At 45.8% G+C, this 25,175-nt stretch overlaps 1 protein-coding gene across 1 annotated transcript in view; it reads right to left on the minus strand.

Annotated features, from left to right (window-relative positions):
• Nucleotides 1-306: 306 nt before the first annotated feature.
• The window catches only part of PTGFRN (prostaglandin F2 receptor inhibitor), a 188,994-nt gene continuing 164,125 nt past the window's right edge, over nucleotides 307-25,175 (minus strand). Inside the window, exons 8-9 of the mRNA XM_030204034.1 lie at nucleotides 11,475-11,780; nucleotides 307-605 (exon numbers count right to left, since the gene is read on the minus strand). Of these exons, the coding sequence (XP_030059894.1) occupies nucleotides 436-605; nucleotides 11,475-11,780 (476 nt within the window). The 3' untranslated portion in view covers nucleotides 307-435. The remainder of the gene's footprint in view (nucleotides 606-11,474; nucleotides 11,781-25,175) is intronic.

A 25,175-nucleotide genomic window follows, 5' to 3' on the forward strand; every position in this document is an offset into this window, starting at 1 on the left:
TTCAGGTGTTTTGCAAACATCAGTGATTGCCATTCTTCCCCTTCTCATAACACACACTCTCTCCTTGCAAGCAGTACTACAAAATAGGCAAGGAGTTTGCCTCCAGCCAACAAACAAAAGACCCAACAGTATTTCTGCTTGAAACCACAGGCTAAAATTATTTTTAAAACCTTCTATTAGGAAGTCCCACTGAAGTGAACAGTTTGTGCTATGCTCAACAATATCTGTCCTTTCAGAGTTTACCACATCATAGAAATATCACATGTCCCCATTCCCATTTCTTTTTCTGGAATCAGTAGATTCCCCCCCCCCCCTTTCTAGGAATAGGGGACAGGTTTCTAACGTCAGGCAGGGGCTGCCTGTTTTCCCTGCCCTTCAGTTGTGCATCTTTTCCTCCTTCACATCTTGTGCTGGCGCTTCTGCAGTTCACTTAGTTCAGTCCATCTCCATTGGCATTAGCCGGCGTCGCTCTCGCCTCGTCTCCTGCACAGGATTCTTTTTTCGGCAAAGGCGTGAGCTGCAGTAGCCGATGAGGCAGGACAAAAGGCTCACAGCTGCAGCAAGGCCGATGCCGATCAAGAGCGGGTATTTAAAGGTATTCCACACTACAAGCAAGAGAAAAACAAAGAAAGTAGAGATGAGATATTAGCATTGTATCAATCAACATTTCTGTTCCTCCTTTAAAAGATAAAGAAAAAAAACCAAGTCCAAAATAGACAATTGGACCGATATTCAAAGCGAGTTAGGGGTTTACTTGCAGGTAGTGAATGCATAGCTTACTTATGTGTATTTTCAGCACTTCTACAAATAAAATTTGGCCACTTAACTCAGTAAGGAGCCCTTTTACTAAGGCATATGCTAAAAAGTGCAGGTGCTGTTCTTGGCATGTGGGTTTCCCATGCGCTGCAGCCAATTTAGCATGACAGTAAAATGGCCGCATCTGTATATTTTTCTATAATGGCCACATGCTAATTTCTTGATTAGTGCGTGGCCATTACTGCGGGAGCCCTTATGCCACCTATTTTGTAGGCACTAAGGGCTCCCGTGCTAATCGGGTAGTGCTTGTCAATGTGCCTGCGCTACCTAATTAGCAAAGGGCACTCTCTGCCCACTGACACGCCTCCCGTGCTACAAAATAAAAACTTTTTTTGTACAGGATTAGAGCGTGCGCTGGAGGAGTAGCCTAGTAGTTAGTGCAGCGGACCTTGATCCTGGGGAACTGGGTTTGATTCCCACTGCAGCTCCTTGTGACTGTGGGCAAGTCACTTAACCCTCCATTGCCCCAGGTACAAAATAAGTACCTGTATATATGTAAACCGCTTTGACTGTAGTTGCAAAATACCAAAGAAAGGTGGTATATTAAGTCCCATTTCCCTTACCATACTACCGCGGGACACCTCAGTGCATCCTGAGGCACTGCTTTTTGGCAGTGCCTGCTACGACTTAGTAAAAGGTCCCCCCCTAAGGGCCAGATTCTATATATGGCACCTAAAAAATCAGTGCAGAACTCAGTTTCGCCTAAGCGTATTCTATAAGAATACACATAGTCGATATCATCGAGCCTAAATCAGCGTGTCCCCATTTACACCAACGAAAACCTGGCGTAAATCCCAGTACATAGATTTAGGCGAACTGCACCGCATTATATACATGTAAATTTTGGAACACCTATAAACATGCCCCTTTTGAACTGCATGCATTTATTTTGAACTGCGCACTTCACCATTTCTGTGCAGTTCATTATAGAATGTGCTTACCATGTTGTGCGCATAACGTGCAATTATTGTCAATTAGTGCTCATTATTGCTTGTTAAGTGCTGTTAAAAACGCTGATTGGCTTGTTGAGCCAATTAAGTTACACGCGTACTTTTAGAATGCGCCTGGTTTTCAGCGCAGAAATCTAGGCACCATATATAGAATCTGGCTCTAAATGACCATATTTTCTCTGTAGAAAAGGGGCCGGCGTTAAGAGTGGGGTGAACGCAAAGCCGGCACTTATACATTTAAGAACAATATTTGGCTGCTAATTGGATACGTCATGCATTTAAAGTTAGGCTTATCTTTAAATAGGTGATAAGCTGGCTGCGTTATTAGGCTCAATATTTAAAATAGCAACACTTTTATAGAAGATTCTTTTTTTTTTAATTGGGATTTCAGAAGTTATAAAAATTCCAGCCCCCCCCCCCCCCCCCGAAACTAAGCAATATACCATTCAGAAAACACATATAATAAAGCATTAAGTAATACAACGAAACTTAGGTGACATAGCCCCCATTAGGAAGAGAGAGGAAAGACCTACTGTGTAAAAGAAAACAAATTCAGAGCAATCAAGATTCAAAACACAGTCTTACACTGCATGTGGAATATATACTTCACTGGACCCAAGAATTATGCAAACATTCTACAAGAATTACAGCAACCTTTTTCAGCACTAAGGTGCACTGAAAAATGGCCTGCGGTAGTGTAGACGTGTGTTTTGGGTGCGTGCCAAATTATTTTTCAGCACACGTACAAAAAATGTCTTTTTTTATTTTTACCGAAAATGGATGTGCGGCAAAATGAAAATTGCCACGCGTCCATTTTGAGTCTGAGACCTTACCGCAAGCCACTGATCTAGCGGTAAGGTCTCAGGTGGTAACCGGGCGGTAATGGTCTACATGTGTGAAATGCCACTTGACTCGCATAGCTGCCGCGTGTCGTGAAAATAAAAAATATTGAAATTACATGCGGTAACCGGGCGGTAACTCCAACTTGGTAAGCATTGGGCACACGTAGGCACTTACGTGGCTTAGTAAAAGGGCCCCTAAATGAAGACATAGATATAGAGGGGCATAATCAAACGTCGCCGGCCAAATAGATCGCCGGCGATCTATGTTGGCGGCGGCGCTACAGCTGGTTGGAACCGTATTATTGAAAAAGATGGCCGGCCATCTCTTTTTTTTCGATAATACGGTTTAACCCGGCCAAATGCCATGGAGTTCGCCGGGTTTGAGATGGCCGGGTTTGTTTTTCAGCGATAATGGAAAGTTATGTCGGCCATCTCAAACCCCGGCCAAATTCAAGGCATTTGGCCGTGGGAGGAGCCAGCATTTTTAGTGCACTGGCCCCCCTGACATGCCAGGACACCAACCAGCCACCCTAGGGGTCACTGCGCTGGACTTCAGAAAAGCTCCCACGTGCATAGCTCCCTTACTTTGGGAGCTGAGCCCCCCAACCCCCCCCCCCAACCCCACTACCCACAGATGTACTGCACCCACTAAAATTGTTACAGGGACCTGCATACAGCCTCTAGGACTTATTGCTGCTGTATAACTTTGGCATACCAGTTCACACCTGAAGACTAATCTCTCTGAAAAAGTCCTTTCTTGAAATAAGCACGTTTACTCACAGTTAACTGCAAATCAGAGGTTGTGCCCCACTGGCAAAGAGTCCCCTGGTACTAAGATTAGCAGTAGGTCAGAGCTGGCACAATGGTGTACAATGCCCTCTTTCAGCACCATGCAAGGTAAGAACTACGTTCTCTAACGTGGGTAACACAGGAAAGGGAACTAAAACTGGCTTACAAAAATGGCCACTACCGCATGGACTACAACAGGAAACAAAACAGGGCACACTCTGACCCAGTTAGCAGGGGGGGAAAAGCACCAGGGGAGTAGAGCCCAGTTCCCTACACCCACCACAATGCATTGCTAATGTGACTCTGCAGAGCACCTAACAGAAAAGGTGTCACACTCACCCAAGAGCTACATCGCAACCAGAGAAAGGCTGTCGGAGGATACAACACATTCTGCTGTTATGGAGGTGGGTACGACATTTGAGGCTGGCATATAGGCTGGCAAAAAAGGTTTTTAGTTTTATTTTTTTAGTTTGGAAGGGGATTGGTGACCACTGGGGGAGTATGGGGAGGTCATCCCCCATTCCCTCCAGTGGTCATCTGGTCAGTTGGGGCACCTTTTTGAGGCTTGGTCGTGAAAATAAAAGGACCAAGTAAAGCCGGCGAAATACTGCTTAACGCCGCTTTTTTTTTCTATTATTGTCGAAAGCCGGCCATCTGGTAGCCACGCCCATGCCTGCCCATGTCCCGCCTTCACTTATCTACCGATACGCTCCCTTGAACTTTCGCCGGCGAAGCAACGGGAAAGCGACGATGCAGTCAAAAATGCCACTTTCTATTATACCGATTTCGCCGCTTTTAAAAAATTGCCGGCCATCTCCCGATTTGTGTCAGAAGATGGCCGGTGATCACTTTCGATTATAAGCTGGATAATATGCATCTTGGAGACTGGTGGAAGGAGGACAACCAATGGGACACTAATACCTGGGTACAAATTACATTGCAATGATACAGTGGGTCAAATTGGTGCGGTGGGGTGGGAGTGGTGCTATGTGTTATAGAGGGAATGGAGTCTTACAGAATAAAAATTAAGCAGAAAACAGATAGCAACGTGGAATCCTAATGGATAGAAATTCCATATGTGAAGGAAAAGAGAATATTGGTGGGGCTATACTACTGTCCACTTTGGCCAGACGGGACAGCTGATTAAAAGTTAACAGAAATTAGCTAACTAATTTGGCAACAGTATAACAGGTGATTTCAATTATCCCCATATTGAATGGATGTCACATTAGGAAATGCTACTAGGGAGCATTGTGAAATGGACAATTAATAGCTTTTCAAACTATCAGACTCAGAGAAATCGAAGCGCAGATACAATGGGAATATAAATGCCATGTTACTCTAGGCAATTGTCATAGATGCTAAACATGACATTTGGAAGTGGGACATCACCACACGTCAGAGAAGGAAGGAGAGTGGGTGATATTTGATCTATAATAGCACTAGCCGTTAAGCCCGTTAAAACGTGCAAGCTTTTTGTTTTTAAAAATGTAATGAAAGAGCGAAAGGAAGAAATGAAAGTTGAGGGGCGAGTTTTTTGTTGTTCTAAATTTAATAATTCTCACCTCCATCCATCCATGTCCAGCACCCCTCCTCTCTCCCCTGCCCTCCCCCCATGTCCAGCAACCCTGCTCTCTCCCCTGGCCTCCCCCCCATGTCCAGCAACCCTCCTCTCTCCCCATGTCCAGCAACCCTCCTCTTTCCCTTGGCCTCTTCCCCGTCCACCAACCCTGCTCTCTTCCCTGCCCTCCCCCCATGTCCAGCTACCCTCCTCGCCGCGGCTCCCTCCCCCCTCCTTGCCGGGCCCCTTGCACTGACATGTCAGCGCCTCTCACCTCCATGTGAAAGCGCTGCAAGCAGCAGAAGATCGATCTTGTGCTGCCTGCAGCGCTTTCACACGGCGGTGAGAGGCGCTGTCATGTCAGTGCAGGGGGCCTGGCACGGAGGGGGCGGGAGCGGTGGCAACATCGGGGAGGGGGGTGGAGGTTGGTGCTTCTGTGACCTCAGGGAGGGTGGTGGAGGGGGTAGCACCAGCGACCTCGTGGGGGTGGAGGGGTGGGAGCGGCGGCATAGTTAGGGGGCTCAGCACGGAGGGGGGGCGGGGGGGCGTCGGGGGGGGGGGGGGTGGAGGTCGGTGCACCGGCGACCTCGGGACGCCGGGCTCTCAAAGGCGGTTCCCACGGTGGACTTTGCAGCCGTTCGGTTCTCAGAGAGGGGGGCTGCTGCTGCTCTTTCTGCTGTCTCCCTCCCCTTAGCAACCCACATAGCCTCCGTCGGTGGAAGGGGCGGGACAGCGACGCCGGCAATGGATAACTGTGACCTGCTGCGCATGCGCGGAACGTTGCTCCCTGAACGTTCGGCCTGTACTGCTGGTGGAGGAGGGGCTTGGACTTTTGCTCTCTCAACGTTCGGGCTCTACTGCGCATTTGCGGGTGAGTCGGTCCAAGCTCGTTTATTTAGATTGATGTTCTCATAGTTTTCACTGACTTATTGTATTTGATTATATGTATCTTACTAAAGGTTTTTGAAATTTCAGAAAAAAAAAAAAAAAAGGAAATGCTAGAGTGGTAAAGTTCCTAGATGAAATAAATGACCGCTTCATGGATCAGCTTGTTCAGGAGCTGACAAGAGGGGAAGCTATTTTAGATCTGGTCTTTAGTGGAATGAGGACTGGTGTGAGAGGAATGGTGTGGGGCCCACTTAGCATGACCGAATCTGAGTTAATGACTGGGTTGAAAACATTAAGGAAACTTACTGCATTAGCATTTAACTTTCAAAAGGGCAACTATAATAAAATGAGTAATATGGTAAAAAAAAAAAAAGGCTAAATGGAGAAGCTGCTAAAGGTTGAGTTGAAATTAGGCATGGATGTTGAAAAATACCATTTTGGAAGCTCAGGCCAGATGTATTCCATGTATTAAAAACAAAATAAATGGAAGGAAGGCCAAATGACATCAGGCACAGTTAAAAGGTAAGGTTAAAGAGGCTATTAGAACCAATACAGCATCTTTCAAAAATGGAAAAAAGATTCAAACGAAGAAAACAAGAGGCAGCATAAGCGCTGGCAAGTTAGATGCAAAGCATTAATAAGGAAGGCTAAAAGAGTTTGAAAAGCCTGCTGTAGAGGCAAAAACTCAAAACGTTTTCAAGCACAGCAGAAGCAGAGAACATATGAGGGAGTCAGTCATACCATTAGTGATTCATAGTAGTAGTAGTAGATCATCAAGAAGTAAAAGAGGCAAACAGTGAAGATAAGACCATAGAGGACAGACTAAGGGCCACTTTTACTAAACTGTGGCAAAAGAGGCCCTCTGCATTAGTGGCAGAATGAGTTTTTGCCATGTGCAGAGACCCCTTTTACTGCAGCAGGTAAAAAGGTGGAAAACAAATGGCCATGTGGTAGGTTTGAACTTGCCGTGCGGCCATTTCGAGGGGGAGCACTTACCGCCATCCACTGAGGTGGGGGTAAGGTCTCCCGTGCTAACCCAGCAGTAACCGGGCAGTGATTACCGCCAGGTAACCCCCTGAGGTGATAATTTTTGAAAAATTCAATGCTGCAAGCTGGGGGCGGGACTACCGCCAGCAGCCACAGTAGATCCGCTTAGCTGCTCGGCGACCCTTTAGTGAAAAGGCCCCCAAAAGAATTCTTAATGTTGGTCTTTACTGAGGAGGATGTAAGAGAATTACCTATACCATTTAAAGGTGATGATATGGAGGAACTGAAGCAAATCTCAGGGACACTTTTACTAAGCCACGTAAGCGTCTACGGGCGCCCAACACGCACCAATTTGGAGTTACCGCATGGCTCTTGCAGTAATTTCATTTTTGGCGCGCGTCTGATACGTGCGCCTGAAACATTATTTTTATTTTCTGGTCTGCTATGCGCACTAAGTGGCATTTGGCGCACGTAGGTCATTACCGCCCGGTTAACGTGTGAGACCTTACCACTAAGTCAATGGCTGGTGGTAAGGTCTCAGACCCAAAATGGACACATGCCAATTTTTATTTTGCTGCAAGTCCATTTTTGGCAAAATTTTTTAAAAAGGCATTTTTTTGCAGGGCGTGCTGAAAAATGGATATGCGCCCCCAAAACACACGCCTACACTACCGCAGGCCATTTTTCTGCGCACCTTATTAAAAGGACCCCTCAGTGAATCTGGAAGAGAAACTATAGAGCAGCAAATCATCTGGACTGAATGGTATAACACCTCTGAGCACTGGTGAAAAATAAATAAATAAATTGCAGATCTACTATTAGTGATCTAGAAACATGGATTTAGAGTCAATATGGATTTAGTCAAGGGAAGAAATCATTTTTGCAATGGTTGATGACTGTGAAGCACTCTGCTGAGCTACATCTTTACAGAAATGATGTGCGAACATGACAATACATAATTTGCTGATTTGAAAAAATCCCCTGATGAAGACTGTTTGTCGAAACACAGCCTGTGTTGGGTCATTCTATCAGCACATTTGATTGGCAGAATAAACTTTGGTCACCCTGAACACTGTGGTTGGCTCTCTCCACTTTTTTGGTTTGATTTGTGTGACTGAGTGGACTCCATTAGTGCCTTCTGGTGCTATGTTTAGTCAAGGGAAGTCTTGCCTCATCAATTTGCTACATTTTTTTTGGAAGGCATGAATAGAAATGTGGATAAAGGTGAGTCAGTTGATATAATGTATCTGGATGTTCAGAAAGCTCTTGATAAAGTCCCTGATGAGAGACTCTTAAGGAAATAAAAAAAGCCATGGGATAGAAGGCAATGTTCTGTTGCGGATTGGGAAGTGGTTAAAAGATAGAAAACAGAGGGCTAAATGAGCAATTCTCTCAATGGAGAAAGCTGAATAGTGGAATGCTGCAGGAATCTGAACTGGGACCAATTTTTATTTTTTTTAACACATTTATAATTGATCTAGAAATAGGAATAAGTGAAGTGATCAAATTTTGCAGATGACACAAAATTAATCAAAGTTGTTAAATTGCCTGAGGACTATGAGAAATTGTAGGAGGACCTTGCATCCAAATGTATTGTACTGTTTTGGGGATCTTGCCAGATACTTGTAACCTGGGTTGGACACTGTTGGAAACAAGATGCTGGGTTTGATGGACTTTCGCTCTGTCCCAGTATGGCAATTCTTATGTTCTTAATAAGAACAGAAGGAAAAATACAGCCCTAATGTGCTACTGATTTCTTATTATAGGACTCCTGCCAGTTCGACTGCCTGCACCGCCGCTTCTTGGTACATAAAATAATTGAACAGGAGCCTCCCAGGAGACCCTTACAGTCCATCATTAAAATGATAGTTAAGAAATAAAAGTGATCACATTACAAGCTGGGAAGTGGTAGAGGCTAATTTCAGCTTTTATCTCCTAGCCTCACCTGTGTGAAGCAATCTGCCCTGAGAACAACACTATTCACTGTTAGACTGGAGAATGGAAACCTTTCTGAAAAATATTTTTAAAAGGGCTTAACACATTTGACTTTGGCTTGGTGTTTTTAAAGCTGAATGAAATTCTCTCTGCATACCTACTCCCTGCTACTAGCACCTTTAGGAGTCCCGCACAGCTGTGAGACACAGGTCACTTTGACGTTGATCCAAGAAAATGAGTCACAAATCAGGTGTGAAAAATACTGGAATTAAGTGCCAACTGTATAACAGCAATTGTGCGTGAAATTGCCATTACAGCATAGAGCGTAATTATGACACTTTGTACCCATACATTGTAAGCCGCACTGAACCTGCTATCGAGCGGGAAAGAGCGGGGTATAAATGCTACAAATAAATAAATAAATAAATAGGTATGCGTGCTCCTATCTTTAGGTGCAAGCACTTATGCCATAGCAAAGGCTAGTGTAAATGGTTGTGCCTAAAGTTGGCAGTTGTGTACATGATAGTATTCTATACCTTGTGTGCACAACTGCAAGGCACGCCCACCCCACCTTTTGTAGTTGCATGCCATAGAATTTAGGCACTAAGGCCCCGATGCTCAGAAGCAAATTCGGGTGCTAGAGGCCATGAGCTCCAGCCTAGCGCCCACATTTGCTAGCGCAGAATGCTCAGAACCGATGAGTGCGTGAGTCAACGAGTTTAACGGCTCATGGCGCAATAAGCATGCAAATACATGCTAATGAGGTTATTCCCTATTCCTGCCCAATGCTCAGTGGACTGCGTGCCAAACAAGGGTGCTCTTTCTGTCGTAAATCCTTCGCCTGCTTGGAGCTGGCGTTAGGGTGTCAGGGGTACCCAACTGGCTAGATGTGCTGGACAGGTAGGGTTTCCTTTCAGGCTAGGGGCCCGGCACAGGTCACGGGAGCTTAAATAATATGGCTCAGTCAGGGAAGGGTTCTTTTGGGCCTGTTATTTTGGGATATGGAGATTTAACAAAACAAACAAAAAAAAGGTTGTAGTTGGTTTGAGTAAACAAACTTTGCAAGGAGAGACAGAGGCTGCACTAGACGCCGGGCAGATCAGCAGAATGAAAGTTCTTATTACCACCATCTCCGCTTTACTGCTGTGCAACTGGCACTTCTTCCTCCCCCCCCCCCCCCCCCCCCCCGGTGTTCTGGGCATGGGCTTAAGAGCTGTGTTTAATGCACAACTCTTTAGCGCATGTGCCAGGCAGCATCCTCCCCCTAACTTCTAAAAACTCCCTAATGCTCAACACTATGAACGCGCCTATTTGCATCTCATCAGCGTTGAGCATTAGGGAGCTGTTTTTCTGCACTGTTGTGACGCTATTTCTCCAGCGCTGTTCAGTAGAGTGCCAGAGTTTTCAGCCTCTGCCCCAAGGTTTCTAGAATAGTGCCTAAGTGCAGTTACATGTGTAACTACAAATTACTGCCTATTAGCATCAATTAACTCTACTTAAGGGCTATTATTTGTACTTAAGGCCAAACGGCACCTAATTTAACAATTAAGTTAGATGCACAACTAGTACTGTTCTATAACTTGTGCCAGTGGTGTAGCCAGGAATTTCCAACAAGGGGGCGAGTCTCACACTGAATTTCCCTCCCTTTTCACTTCTGCCACATCTCTCCGTTCCCTTCTCAGCCCCGCAAAGCTCTCGCAATTCCCCTCTTCCCCCAGCTCTCCTCTCCGTACCTTAAAATCACCTCCAGTCTTTGCCCAGGTAGTACCAGCAGCAGTGACACTCATAGGCTGCCTGCAGCCTGCACCAAGGTTTTCTCTCTGAACCAGTGGCGTTCCTAGGGGGGCTGACACCCGGGGCGGATCGCCGATGCACCCCCCCCCCGGGTGCACGCCACTGGGGGGGGGGGGGGGGGTGCTGCGCGCCTGCTGGCTCTTCGTTTTCATGCTCCCTCTGCCCCGGAACAGGAAGTAACCTGTTCCGGGGCAGAGGGAGCATGAAAATGAAGAGCCGACAGGCGCGCGGCACCCCCCCCCAGCGGCATGCACCCGGGGCGGATCCCCCCCCTTGGTACGCCACTGCTCTGAACCATCCCACCCTTCAGAGAACAGGAAGTTGCATCAGAAGGGGCATGACAGTTCAGAGAGAAACCCCAGTGCATGCTGCAGACAGCCTATGAGCGCTGCTGGCACTGCCTGGATGAAGACTGGAGATGATTTTAAAGCACTGGGGGGCGGGGGAGGAATTGCCAGAGCTTTGTAGAGCCAGGAAAGAAAAGGAGACATGTGGCAGTAGGGAGAAGGGAGGGACTGACAGGGGGTGCATATGCATACACCACTCACTTACATGCTAGTTGGAAATTTGGGCATGCAACTTTATAGACTCTGTCCCTTTGTGCCTGGCTATCTTTCTGCCTTGTTAAAAACTGGATTCAATGTATGATCTCCACCTCTCTAATTGCTTTTCTGCTATGTGTTTTGTTTTTATGCTTATAACTGTAATTTTGTCCACTGCATGGATGTAATATGTTGTACAGCAAGATTAATAAACAAGTCTAGTGATTCAGCCTCCACAGCACTCCCAGCCTCAGCTCCCATCATGTGTTCTAGCGTTGTATCCCTTTTAGAGATAAGGTTCCTTATTAATCTGTTACCTTTACAAAAACGGAGAAAACCTTAAGAAAAGATTATTTCTGAACCTACTTACGGTTCGCTTTCACTGTCACAAATATTGGCTTGGACATTATGTCCAATTGTTTCTGCCAGGTGTCCAAGTGATTTCTGACCCAGGGAGTAATGCGACAGAAATGACTTCCGAAGTCCTGCTCCTCGATGCCATACACTTTCAAGCGAAACTCCATCCAGCTGATCCTCTCCACCCCCACGTCGCTGCTACCATTCCTCCTTGCCAGGATTACAATTGCTCTCCGATCGAGGGAAGCCAGGAAAACAGGAGTTTCATCCAAGACCGTAGAGCGTGAGGCGTACCAGGAAACATCAAAGGCCATATCATCTGGATTAAGAAGCAAATAAAGCTACAAATTAAATAGTCCACCAGAACCACAGCTCCAATTCAGGCACACCCTACGGTATCTTTCAGTACCCTGCATCTCTGGTTGACTCTTGCTAACGAACTACGTTAGGAAAAGTTCACATGTGTTACTCTACAGTATAACACAATGCTAGCTCTTAGTAGCCTCTACTGTACCAAGGCTGCAACACTGTAAAACTCAGCAAACATCTGAATCCTGACCTTAGCCCCTTTCATTGTTCTGAGCTCGGCCAATGCTCTTTAATCCTGACACCCGGACATAAATTCCAGAAGACCAATTTATCTATACCAGAGTTTCATTAATCTCAGCCTCCAGAACTTCAACTTGGCATGGTTTTCAAAATAATCAAGTTCATCATGTCTTTTGACCAACTGTATACAAATATGTGACAAGAATATTCATTGCGGAGAACCTGAAAACCAGGGGCCAGTTGAAGGCCCTCAGGATTGATATTGTAAAACATCAACACAACCACCTTGCCAACCTGCACACTTCCCAAGGTGACTTCCAATCAAGGCAAAAGACAGCCCAGGCTGTAGGTGAAATGAACAAACAAATGCTGATTCAACTGACGCAAACATTTGTTTATTCAGTTTTAATTAAAAGTATAGCTTTAATGAATGTGCATTAATTCTTATGGACTAATTTTAGAAGCATCTCCACATGTAAATAGCAACTTTTACACGTGTAGATTGGCTATATGTGCCGATAGCGATTTTAAAAAGCCGCCGCTTACATGTGGAGATGCATACCATGTACACATTTTAAGGGGACCTGGATAGGGTGTGGTTTGGTTGGACTGAACCTCTGTGTATTCCCCATTTTCAAAGGGAAATACATGTGAAGACCTAAACACTTTCACACCAGCCTTTACACCTTCCCAATGGCATACATAAGAGCCAGCTTTAAGGAGCACAGGCCAAAAGAACACACTCCCCAAACATTCATGGTAACCCTCCCTCCCCCCAGCTCCATAGTAACATTCATCCACAGCAGCAATCCCTCTGCTCCTGATATCCATAGTACCAGTCCTCACACCCTGAACCCTCCAACCTTCTCTGGGTCTTACTGGAGGTCTCCCTCATGTCTAGTGGGAAGGGGGAAAGAGCAATCCCCAATTGCTTCTGCCTCTTCTGGCACCAGGTTCAAAATGGCACCAGTCGACCCCAACAGTTGTCATCCAATACTGAAAGAACCCTTATTTGGCAGCCTGACCCCTAGCAGTACAACCACGAGATTACTGCTGGGGGTCAACTGGCACTATTTTGAATCTAGTGCCAAAATGGCAGAAGTGACTGGAGATTGTTTCTGCTTCCCAGTAAACACAACCCTTGCTAAGACCCTAGTGAGGGTTAGGGGATTTGGGGAGAACTCTGTGGATGTTGAGGAGCGCTATTATAGATGGTGGAGGGTGTGGAGAGTTCTAATATGGATGCTGTGGGGGGGGGGGGGGGGGTGGATGGTGTTGGGAAATAAATGCTGCAGATGTGGAAGTATGGAAGGAGCAGAACATTTTTTCTCCTTGTGGAGCTATTTCAAAATAGCTGTTCCTGCTGAATGTACCACCAAATACACATGTACTTCAGCACATCATTATAGTATTTTACAAAAGGCTCCATGTTTGGAAGAGCCTTTTGTAATATAACAGGGGAACTGTTAGCACTTTGAGATGTTCAGGTTGGGATGCAATGTTAAATGGACGTTCATGTCTCTCTGTTGCTGGTGTCAAGCCTTACAAGCTCAAGGAATAATATAATCCTTGTGACGTGCAAGGTTATGTTTGGAAATTACACACCAGATTCCTTTCATGAACGAGGAACAGATGGTAATCATCTCTCAAGAAATGCAATAAAACCACTGACTGACTCGTAGATGCTCTGCCTTTTGACCTGAAGTGGGGCATTCCATTTCTCTGAGGGGCAATGCAGAAACCTTGTGTAGAGCTGTATGTTAATGCATAGTACACTGCTTCCAAAGGCAAGAATAATGCCAAAGATTTGCTCTCAATGCAGTAACCCAAACAATATGCAAACTATCTTTGTGCAAAAACATGTGCTAACGTGGGATAGTGCATTGGGCACATATGCACGCAGGTCTCAACAGATGCAGTTACATTTTGCACATATATTGACACCCCAAGTTGCAAGCGCACACATCTGTACAAGTGCCAGAATGCTATTCTGTGAATAAAAGTTTTGCAGTACCAATATTTATGCACAGATTAGTATTACAGCACATGCAACTCGGGTTCTGATATATTTTATGCACAGACCCAGGCGAAGCACGACTTTCGGGCATTTCAGGGCTACTGTTAGGGAACTGGATTTGAGGCCACAAGAATTCTGGATGCTGGAATTATGGACATCCAAATGACATCATCCATAAGTCCTCTACTTCTTCCCTCCTCCCCCACTGATCTCTGTACTGGTTGGGAGCAGGGACTGTGCCGCTTGCTGCTTCAGCTGGGAGTCATTGAGCAGAAGGGATAAGTGGGTTGCCCCAGGCAGTACCTATGAGGGAGGACAGGACAGGCTTTTTGAAGAACTATCCTTGCTCACAGGCACCACTTGGGGCAGCTTACATCTCCCTTCTGCACAAGGACCCCAGGTTGCAGCTTAAGCAGCAAGCAGCACAGGCCCTACTCTGGGGAGGAGGAATTAGAAGACTCCTGGATGCCACCATTTGGGCATCCAAAATTCCAGTGGACAAAACTCTTGTGGCCGCAAGTCCAGTGCCATAACAGCTGAACTGAAATGGTCGTGCCAAAACGGCAATGCCCAACCCTCAAGTACTCAACCTGGGTCTACCCACAGTCCAGCATTTATGCACATCTTCCACGTGTTAAAGATGTTGTGGATCATTTTGTTCACAGGAATGAAACAGGCATAAAATCCTCCCTAAAGCTACTGCAGATCATTTGAATTAACCTTTCTGTGCACTTCTATGCATCTGCACTGAATAGCCAATAGCCTCATTACCATGGAGGTAACTGTGCTACATGATGACGGGTGTGCTAGGCTCTACACGTGGCTAGCTTGGGCTTTTATTTTTACATAGGGTGCTACAAATATTGTGTGCTAAAGCCGAGCAAACTGGTGCATAAAGCCTTAGCGCATTTTACTGTATTAGTCCTTGAGTCTCTAATTTAACTGGGCAAAAATAAAAGTTTATGTAATCCACCATTATAATGGGGATTATTAAAGATCATGAGAGAATTCTCCAGAGTTTCTGAGGGGAGAGTTCTGAGTTTGTGGGTGGTACAGGATCTAGCCCAAGGAGGAAGGTTCCTGGGTAAATTGAAGAGTGAAATGTTTTTTGTTGTTGCATGACAGTGGGGGGAAGAATTAGGAGTTAATAAGTGTTGTTGTTGAGGTTTGCATAGGGCTACCATATTTGCCCCGATTAAAAAAAAAAAAAAAAAAAAAAGAGAGAGAGAGAGAGGACACCAATAGCCATGCCCCTTCCCCATCCCGTCACGCCCCCCTCCTCACCCCGCACCACAGTCACCTTTATTTGACCCGCCCAAAAGACTCGTGCCCTGGTCTAGTGGCCTCTTCAAATTTCAGGTCAGGAAAGGAGCCCACTCTTTCCTGCCTGGTGATGCCGCTGCCCACTCACTGCCTGCACCACTTCAAAATGGCTGGCAACACCTCAAGCGGTGACCTTGCAAGACTTCTGGAAGTCTCACGAGGCTGCCGCTTGAAGTCTCGGCAGCCATTTTGAAGTGGCGCCGGTATCAAGTAGGAAACTTACTTGTCCTCTTTTTGAGGACACTTTGGGACGTCCAATTCCAGCCTGCCTGTTTGTCCACAAACCTGGACAAATGGGCAGGCTGGAAAAACCCACCCGGACGTCCCACAGTGTCCTCAAAAAGAGGACATGTCCGTGTAAAACCGAATATATGGTAACCCTAGGTTTGCACAAGGTCTTTGGTTGCCTCTACCCCCGCCTGGACCCTTGAGAAGATGGGAGGTGTCCTGGGTGGGATCAAGAAACTAAGGCTGGCCAAAGGGGATGGTGTCTGCCAGTAAAGCATTGACCATGAAGTCGGGGAGTGCTCCTGGTGGGAAGTAGGGGATCCCATCATCTCAGTCTGGGAGCAGGAACAGGAAAGAGCCTGTTCAGAGTCAAAGGTGTTAGCCTGGAGGAGTGTGGACAGACAAGGAAGTCTGATCCAAAGGAAGATCTGCTTGTTGCACAAGTGCTGCAGACACAGCCTTAGGTTGTCACACCCAGCAGGGATGGGTATGGACAGAAGAAGCTATAAATATGTACATATGGTAAGATTATAAGATGCATTGAAGAAGATACACCTTTTCACTAAGTATATTTCAAACAGGATTTAAACTACCTGTTGCAGAATATTCAGTAAAGTTTGGCTATGTTGCATAACTCTGAACTGGAGTCTTCTCTTGGAGTGAGAGTGAAACTTGTTTACTCCTAGACTGGTAAAGGAAAGAGAAGAGAGAGTAAAATCCCCAGCTCAAAACCCTACAGCCTTCCAGACTAAATTCGGCCCCGGCCTGCGCCCAGCTCAATGTGTGCAAAGGAACATTTCTGCAATGCTATTAACTTTTGTGGAACAGGTCAAGGGTGCCCAACCCCAAGAGCTAGTCTGTGTCCCAGGACGCTGTGCTTGAGGTGGTGAGACCCGGGTTACACAAATGGCACCTGTAATGTGGGGTGATGGGTTTTCAGCTGGAGGGGCTGCTTGGACAAACAGCGGCGTTTTATGCTAAAGATCATATTTTTGGATCTGTAAAAATTGTCGTCTTGATGCATTCTCTGCATTTAAAGTGTCCATAACCATCAGATGATCTATCAGAAGTTTGTGTAAGACTTGGCTGCCATGGGTCCTTCTTCCTGCTGCATCCCACCTCCTGTGAAGTAACTTCCTGTTTCCTAATAGGCAGGATACGACATGAAGGACCCGTGGCTCGAAGAGCAGTATCTCTCAATCGCTGCTGCCTGTCATTCAGTGACTCCAGGCAGCAGAGCACGGGGGGGGGGGGGGGGGGGGGGGGGGTTTGAAAGTGAGATCTTAACTGGGCTGCCAGCATTAGGTGAGGGGAATCTTGCCCCCCCCCCCCCCCGGCCGCCCTGCACCCAATAACATGCATGTATATCTCACAGTAACCGCACACCTGAGCTAGCAGTAGCTTTCAGCATGGGCCCATGAAGATGTACACACAGCCAATCAGTGAACTTTCTACAGAGGTCAGCAGCAAGCTACACTGCTTCCTGTGGTGGCTGTGAGCTGCTAGTGCAGTAAAAGCCCCAAGAGATTCAGCCTGGTCTGCTAAGAGCTCTGCCCAGTCTTGACCACGTTTGGAAGCAGAACTCCGGATTTCAGTTGGCTGAGAGGAATTTTCTCTTCTGTGCCACCTCTACACCCACCCTCAGCAGGGTTTCTTACCAGCTGTGATCCATTTATCAAGGTTATGGACCAGACGTGATGTACAGTAATGCCAACGCTTTCTGGCTCAACAAAGGATTTTGAGTCTCAAAGCAGCCATAGGAATAAAGACAGAAGGAATCTGGAATTAGATCTCCCCCCCCCCCCCCCCCCGAATATTGTAAATGCACTAGAGATTCATGTTTTCCACTACTGCTGTAGCAATCTCTGGAGATCAGAGTTAGAAGGTGTCCTGTCAGGCTCTGCCATGACCTGACTGCAGGTCCAACTACACCCTTGCTAATAACAGCGCTGACTGTACTTTCATCATCAACTGGCGGCAACATCGGTAGCCATGGTTCTGAAACACTACACCGAGATGCTATTTAAATTAAAGGAACTACACAAATGCACATTAATAAATAATTTTAATAAAGGAAAGAGATGGAGAAGCAGTTTGAGAGCAGTGAAAGCATTTCAAACAATACAAATGTCAGTAAATAAATCTAAGCCTGGGTCTTCACGAAGTCTAGGGTTGCTACTCTCTGGGTTCAAAGGTGATTGATGCAGAAAAGTACTGAAGACAGCAGCATGCAGTTAATGAGAGCTGTATGCAAGCATTAATGGAAGAACAATGCAGAAACAGGCTCGGTGAGTGGTAGCTCACATAGCAGTCATCAAAATACATGCTAAGTAGGTTAGTAGCTGTTCTGCCATGATGCAGAGAAGTTGTAAATGGAGCACAACATAAGCACAACCCCCAAAAATTATTGCTAGGTCTGAGGCGGTGTACAAACGGTTAGCTTACCCTCTGCCTCAGGGCAGCAAAGCTAATAAATCCTCTGAGCCTCCTAGACTCTCGAGTTTATCCTCCACCCTCCTGCAAAATGACCCCCCAATCCTCCAATCAACTACTTATAACCCTTTCCAAAAAATATCCCTGGAAGTCTAGAACTCCCTTAACCCGACCCCCCCTGCTCCAACAGCAGCACCTCAACTCTCTGACCTCTCCATACCTCAAAAAAGTAGGAGCTATGTCCACTCGCTCCTGCCTCCAGCACCACTGTCTTGGAATATGGTGGTGCATGACCCCACCCGGTGCAATCTGGAATGCACTGAGCAGGGTTAGTTGCAAAAATAAGAGAATTTTCCCCTTATTTGTTAGTATGGACAGAGACTACCAAATAACAGAAAAATTCCCTTATTTGGGAGACTGACCCCTCTCTCAGAGCATCCCAGAATGCATCGGGCAGAGTCCACATTCCAAGATGGTGGTGTGGAGGCAGGCATGAGTGGGCATTGCTCCTGCCATTTCACAGTACACTGGGGTGATGGGAGGCTGGGGGGTTATGCTAGATGTCAGGATTTGTTTTTTAAACACTGGGGCATGGAGATTGGGTTGGAGGGAGGGGGTCCATTAGACTACCAGGGATGTTTTTTGGGGGGGCAGGGGGGGACACAAGACTACACCAGGGATGTTGGGGCAAATGCAGATGACCAGTGATTTTTCTTCTCTTAACTATCTCCCTTTGTGTTAATGCATGAGGAAGGGGGGCATTTTGTAATGAGCTGCAGGTTACTGTCATGTTTTTAATACAGCAGCAATTTTGCATGCTTATTGAATACTGCATCCTGCAGGTAATTTTAGGTGGAAAACTCACAGTAGAAGCTGTGTGGTCCATGACAATGGCACGTGGCTTTGTGCATCGACTCCCTGGGTGAGCTGTATGGAGTTCTGTCACTGCTTCAACGCTGCCAGTTTACCTACAGAGAGGAGGGAGGAGGAGAGAAGCAAGCTGCACTTGCAAACTTGTCCTCATTTTAGTGCTGCCACTAGGGACCTTGCTGATTTAAACCAGCCCCTCAGCAGGTCTGTCTTGCAGGTCAAAGCAGGAACAAGATCATCTTTACAATCCGATTGCAGGGATTCTCTCTCCTTTTTTGAGGAAGGGTAGTTTTTCAATTTGAGAGGGCATGCACCAAAGCATAAAAATAAAAATTCTCATCCTAGAGTATGATAGCATTTTTGTCATACAAGGCATAAGAAAGCTAACGCTGAGGGAGCAAGAACACAGTGGCAGAGGAGCAGCCATCCCAATTTCCCAGAATGTATTTCAGGTGATAATTTTGCAGTGTTATGAGTTGGAGGAGGCAAGAAGGGATGATAATGGTTTAAGTGCCTTAATTTATACAGAAAGGCTGAAATTAAGGAAATGAATGACAAGAGCTGCCTGCTGGAAAACAGTGGTACTAGAGCAAAGAAACACTGATATTAACATTCCTCTATGTGTTCTGTTAACAGAGTTGCCAAGGGGCAGATCAGTGTTGCCAGATGGCAAAAAGTTTTCCAACCCAAAAGTAGCACAGCATTAATATAATTATTAAGGTTGATATAAATATTAATAAGGTCAATACAAATATTAATAAGATTGATATGAATATTAATATTGAAATCATCATAATCCTCAGAAGTACAATCATCATAATCAGCATAATCATTTTTATAGTATCCTATATAATAAAAAGCACCTCCAACATTCTGAAGCTGACTCTGTGGCACTGTGGCAGTGTAGGGTTCGTAAGTCTGTAGTTCAGCGTTTCATTGGCTCTCATTGTCCCCGCCCTCACGTCGAGGAAACGGAATGCTGCACAGTTGCCAAGCAAACAAACGTGACGTCACAGGAATGAAGAACCAATCAGACAGAACGGAACTTGGAGGAGGGAAAGTGGAGTGGATTGAATCTCTAACAAACAATCATATATAGGGAGGTACGAACATCAGTGGAGGCAAGTGCACAGAACGGAAGACAAACATTTAATCACTTTGTCACTCACACACATTACTCACACACACACACACACACACACACACACAATCACTCTGTGTATCGCTCTCTTACACTGTCTGTAAAACACACTGTCACTCAGTCTCTCACATGGGCAACTGTATGTTGCATTCTCACGAGTAAGGAGCTCTTCTGATGTGATTATTAAACTGATTGAAGGGCCTGAACAAGTAAAACTTTTACCATATTGTAACACAGTTTACACAAAAAATATTGTATATAAAGAAATCTTACACATGTAAACAACAATTATATTCAGAATACAACCGTGGAAACATTAATGGCAGGAACTCATTACATTGTTAGCGACCGTTTCATTGCGTTAAGAAACGGGCCTTTTTTACTAGTAACACTATATTCCACAAAACAAAAGGAGCAAGTTTCCACTGACCATCTTTCTCTTTTGATCTAAGCGCAGGAAAAAAAAGATTTTACAATGCACAACCAGAGCCAACACCGTCCAAGACAGTGGGGGCTGCGGCCCCCCTTCCTCCAGCACGGACCGACCGAGGAAGCCAGCGTTTATTGCAGGCATCCTCCCTGGCCCCCTCTCTCCACAGTCTGTCCCCAGCTGGGCAGGCCAGCTGCCATGAGGCCAACTCAGGTCACCCACCACCACAGTCTACCACACACATGCTGTGTGCTGCTACAGCGCACGCGCACAGTCATTTAAAGCCAGACGGATCTGCCGCCTCCTAAGCACTCCTATTGGTCCAATTAGGACCAATGAAGGGCAAGCTGCAAAGCGCCCAACCTGCGGCTGCAGTGGCGGTGAAAAAGCATCCAACGGATTGAAAAGAGCCCAAAAAACTTCAACTTATGGGCTTTCAAAAGATCCTGCCGGGGGAAAGAGGATACCGCCCAATTCTGCGGTTTTACCGTGGAATTGGCAACTTTAGGCCCAATCGTTAAGAAGGTGACTTAATGCACGCCCCCCAGCTCCCCCCCCAACTCTGTCCAGCCATGTTCTCCCAAACTCACCCATTCCACCTTCTGGCTCCATCCCCTGACAGACCTCAGCTGGGTCACCAACAAGCTGCCTCCTCCTCCAGCAGCAGGAGATGCTTTAATAAAACATCATCTCCTGCTTCCTTGGTACCAGTCTTGTAATAAGAGCTGTGTGATTTTAAAGTTCTTATTGCGAGACTGGTCCTGCAGCAGCAGATGACGACATCTTATTTACACAACTCCTGCTGCCGACAGAAGGAGAAGCTGCTCAGTGGGAGTGCGGGAGATGACCTGTGAAAGCGGGAGTCTTGGCAAGTCTGTGTTAACCAAGCTCCATATAAACCTGAATCAAGTGAGCCCACTACCCACAATGCACTGGGGGACAGGTGGTGTTCTTCCTGAAACAGAGGAACTAATCAGTGCTGGAAATTCAGCAAATTTAGTTAAGGCAAATGAAGTTAAGGCATTTTGGAGCAGGGTATGGGATATGATTCATTCCTGCATTGTGGATGATTGGAGACACAACCCCCTCAATGTCTTTTAGGCTAAGACACAGGATGGGGACCAGATAAGGGGTCTCAATCTAGTTCCATTATTGGTTTTAACAGCTAAGATCTCTATGCAAAGCAGTGGAGGAATGAAAATGCCCCCACAGTATGGAAGAGGCTTGGAATCTGTAGTGAGATCTAGATTTACGATAAAAGCGCAGTGACTTTTGAAAGGGCAGGAAGATAACAATCACATGAGAAGGACTCTATTCCACTTAGTTAAAATTTTCATTAACTTTACATATCCCAAACATAAGATTCATACTTAGAACCTAGAAATCAGTGGTAAAGAGACAGAGAGGGTAAGATGAGGGCTGGGTAAATACATACAGCTGTAGTGATAGAAGTTGTGCTCTAGGGGAGGGGGGAGAGAAAGGTAGAGAGGGAGGGAGATTAAAACAAAAAGCATGACTTGCATAGTGAGAGAAGATAATCAAATTCTGTGTAAATTGGTGCTAAAGGATCTGAAGGGATGTGGGGACTTCTACGTTACTCAGGAGGCAAGAGGGGTCCAAATAGGCAGGTTGCCAAGGGTGCCGACTTCTTATGTGGGAGATTTAGGGCACACCCAAACTCCATCGAGCGCCACCCACAGCAGCACCAGCGATAGCCTCTCCTTCCAGTGGCAGCAGGAAAGGCCTTCCTAAAACAATTTCCTGCTGCCATGGGACCAGCGGCAACAGGAGATGACGTTTTACGAATGCCTCTCCTGCTGCTGCTGGAAAGGGAGGCCATTCAGCAGGAGATCCCGGCTCCTCGGCAGAAGTGCAGGAGATGACCTGCAAAAGCGGGAGACTTGGCAGGTCTGAATAGGGATTGTTGGGATCTTATGTAAAACGTTACAACACACGTAATTGTGATGTGAGCAGAGGCCGACCAAAACTGCTGTTTTCAGTTTCAGCTGAAACAAACTGCCACTATGCTTTCAGCCAAAACCAAAGCCATTGCCGTAAGTTAAAATAGCCTTTCGGTTGAAGTAAAAACTGAGCAGAAAAAGGATTTGAGGCTGGTTTTGGCACCATAACCGAAACTCGATCAGTGTCTAGTTTGTAAGTTACATTAATAAAAAATGTATGGAGAAAGTCTGGCGGAGAAGCCAGGTTAAAAAGAAAAAAAAATCACTTTAGATGTCACATATAAAAAAACTTGAAAGCAGTTCTCAGGCAAAGATGCCAGGGTCATAGCCATGTAAGTACCAGAAACGTGGCTACACATTTATACACTGAAAGGAACAAGATGAAAAAAAAAAATCCCTTGTAACAGCGGCTGTGGAAATGACCACATTAACTCTGGGACAGTCTTGAGCAAATCCAATTACAAGTACCCAAGCAAAGAATATTTCTCTGACAAATTAGGGAAAAGACAAAGACACCATGCCAGTAATTTTAACAACCACAAAGCAATGGGAGACCAATTTCCACGATGGAATACAGGCCTTAAAACAGAATGGAAAAAAATAAAAAAGCAAAGTACAGGCCTTAAAACAGAATGGAAAAAACAAAACAAAACCAAAGTTGCTTGAGGGACTCTCTTGTAAAATTGTGGATGCTGCCGTTCTGGGACCATTGGCTGTGTGTGCACAGAATGGACAGTTACATCTGGCAGTAAGAAGTGCCCCACTTACCAGTACATATTACTAGGAGCAGATGGATCCATCCCCTCACTCCCTTACAGTACCTTTCAATACTGCCAATATTAGAACAGAGTCTCAAAAGCTAGGAACAACGGGGTGCGGGATGAAACCAAGGGGGAGCTTTACAGCCACTCTTCAAGCTTGGCAGCCGTGAAGAGAGGTAACATACCCAGCCAAAGCCAAGAAACAAAATCCTGGCAGATTGTGAATCTTGAGCTGATACAGCTGTGCTGGCCAGCCTGAATCATTAGCGGACGGTTTCTCAGGCTTGTCCCTCAGAGGGATGGGGGTTGAGAAATCATCTCTCCTCAATAATTCATGGGATGAGGCTTAATTCAGCGTTGCCAGGAAAGGGAAAGGAAAAAGAGGCCCCCAGGAAGCACTTAAAGGCTTCCATAACATTCAAGGAAAATGATCTAATTTTATTTAAGTTCCTCTTCATAAACCTGTCACTATGATTTGGGAAATACAAAGTGGATACACTCTACTTATAAACCTTAACGTGTAAACATGCTGGAAAATAAAATACATGATGCGACTAGGTATATTAAAAAAGCAGAGAAAGATTTTATATGCACTTCATGAACACAGTCATCCTTTACCCAACAACCTGAAAGGCTTCTGATTGGGTCGTGGAGCAGTAGGCAGCAAGATTTTGCTGCTCCCGAGAGACCCTTTCATCTCAGCACTCATTAATGGCCTACTCCATGATTTTTTTCTCCTAAAATCAAGCAGAGGAAGAGAATAGTTCCAAACGGTTTGAGAGAAGGGAAGACCTGGTGACTCCAAGATGGCGGACAGAGGCTCTGGCCTCTACCTCACCGATTTTGGAGTGGATCGTGGAAATTAGTGTAGAGGTACAGGCTGCTGTAGAGCACACAGTTGGAAGGCAGCATCAGTTAATACTGGACAAGCTGGATGGAACAGAGCAGTGATTAACCATCATATCTGCAAAGATGCAGGTGGTCCAATATCTGGTTGGGGCCTTAGAAGTCAGTGTTCAGACAGTGGTGTCAGAATGGCCTCCAATGCTTTGCTGCTGCGACTTAGAGACTAAGGTACAAGATCTAGAGAATTACTCTAGAAGAAATAATCTGACCTTAATCGTCTTACCGGAAACCATACCAGACCGAGACCTGAGAACGTTTTTTGAAACCTGACTTCCCACTGCCTTTCTTTAACAGGCTCAGCAGGCCTGTTTTGGTTGGACAGGCCCACTGTGTGGGGCCTTGGAGGGATGCGGCTGATCGTCCTGTGTGGTGGACTCCTGCTTGCTCAATTACAGCCACAACATGGACATTTTGCAAGCCTTACGGAATGACAAGGCCATGGAGTATCAGAACACATTATGTTTTCAGGACTATTCTACTAAAATCTCTCTGGCTCTCAAAGCATTTGCACTTCTCTGTTCCCGATTATTCAAACTTAGTGCGCTTTAGCTTACTTTACCCTGCAAGACTAAAGATAATTGATAATGGCCATAATCAGTATTTTGAAAAGGTTCAAGAGACCATCATCTATGTGGATCATAAGGCTTTCAGGCTTCCACTCGAAGAGAAAACACTTAAACTCAAGGACAGAACCAGGATGTTTCAAACCTAGGTATACAAGTTGGCTTTCATAAAAACTATAGGGGCTGGGAAGTGCAGGGAGAGGATGGAGAGCAGGAATCTGTTTTGTCTTCTCTGATATGTGACACTCACCAGCAAGCAGTAGTCTCCACCTTCTGGAACTCTCTCCCAGAGGGGCTACACTGAACTCAAGACTACCTCTACTTCAGGAAGCAGTTGAAAACCTGGCTCTTCTTCCAAGCTTTTAATGGCTCTGGCAATTGACTATCCCCGAGAGAAGATCCACCAGAAGGTGGAAAACTCAAGCACCCCAAGGTAAAAACAACAATATGTGAAAAGTGGGAGTACGGCCACGAAAACCAGAAACTGGAAGATGTTCTTGAATAAAAAAACTTTATTGAAAAATTTTTCAAT

This window comes from Microcaecilia unicolor, chromosome 5 (assembly GCF_901765095.1).
Source record: "Microcaecilia unicolor chromosome 5, aMicUni1.1, whole genome shotgun sequence".
NCBI lineage: Eukaryota > Metazoa > Chordata > Amphibia > Gymnophiona > Siphonopidae > Microcaecilia > Microcaecilia unicolor.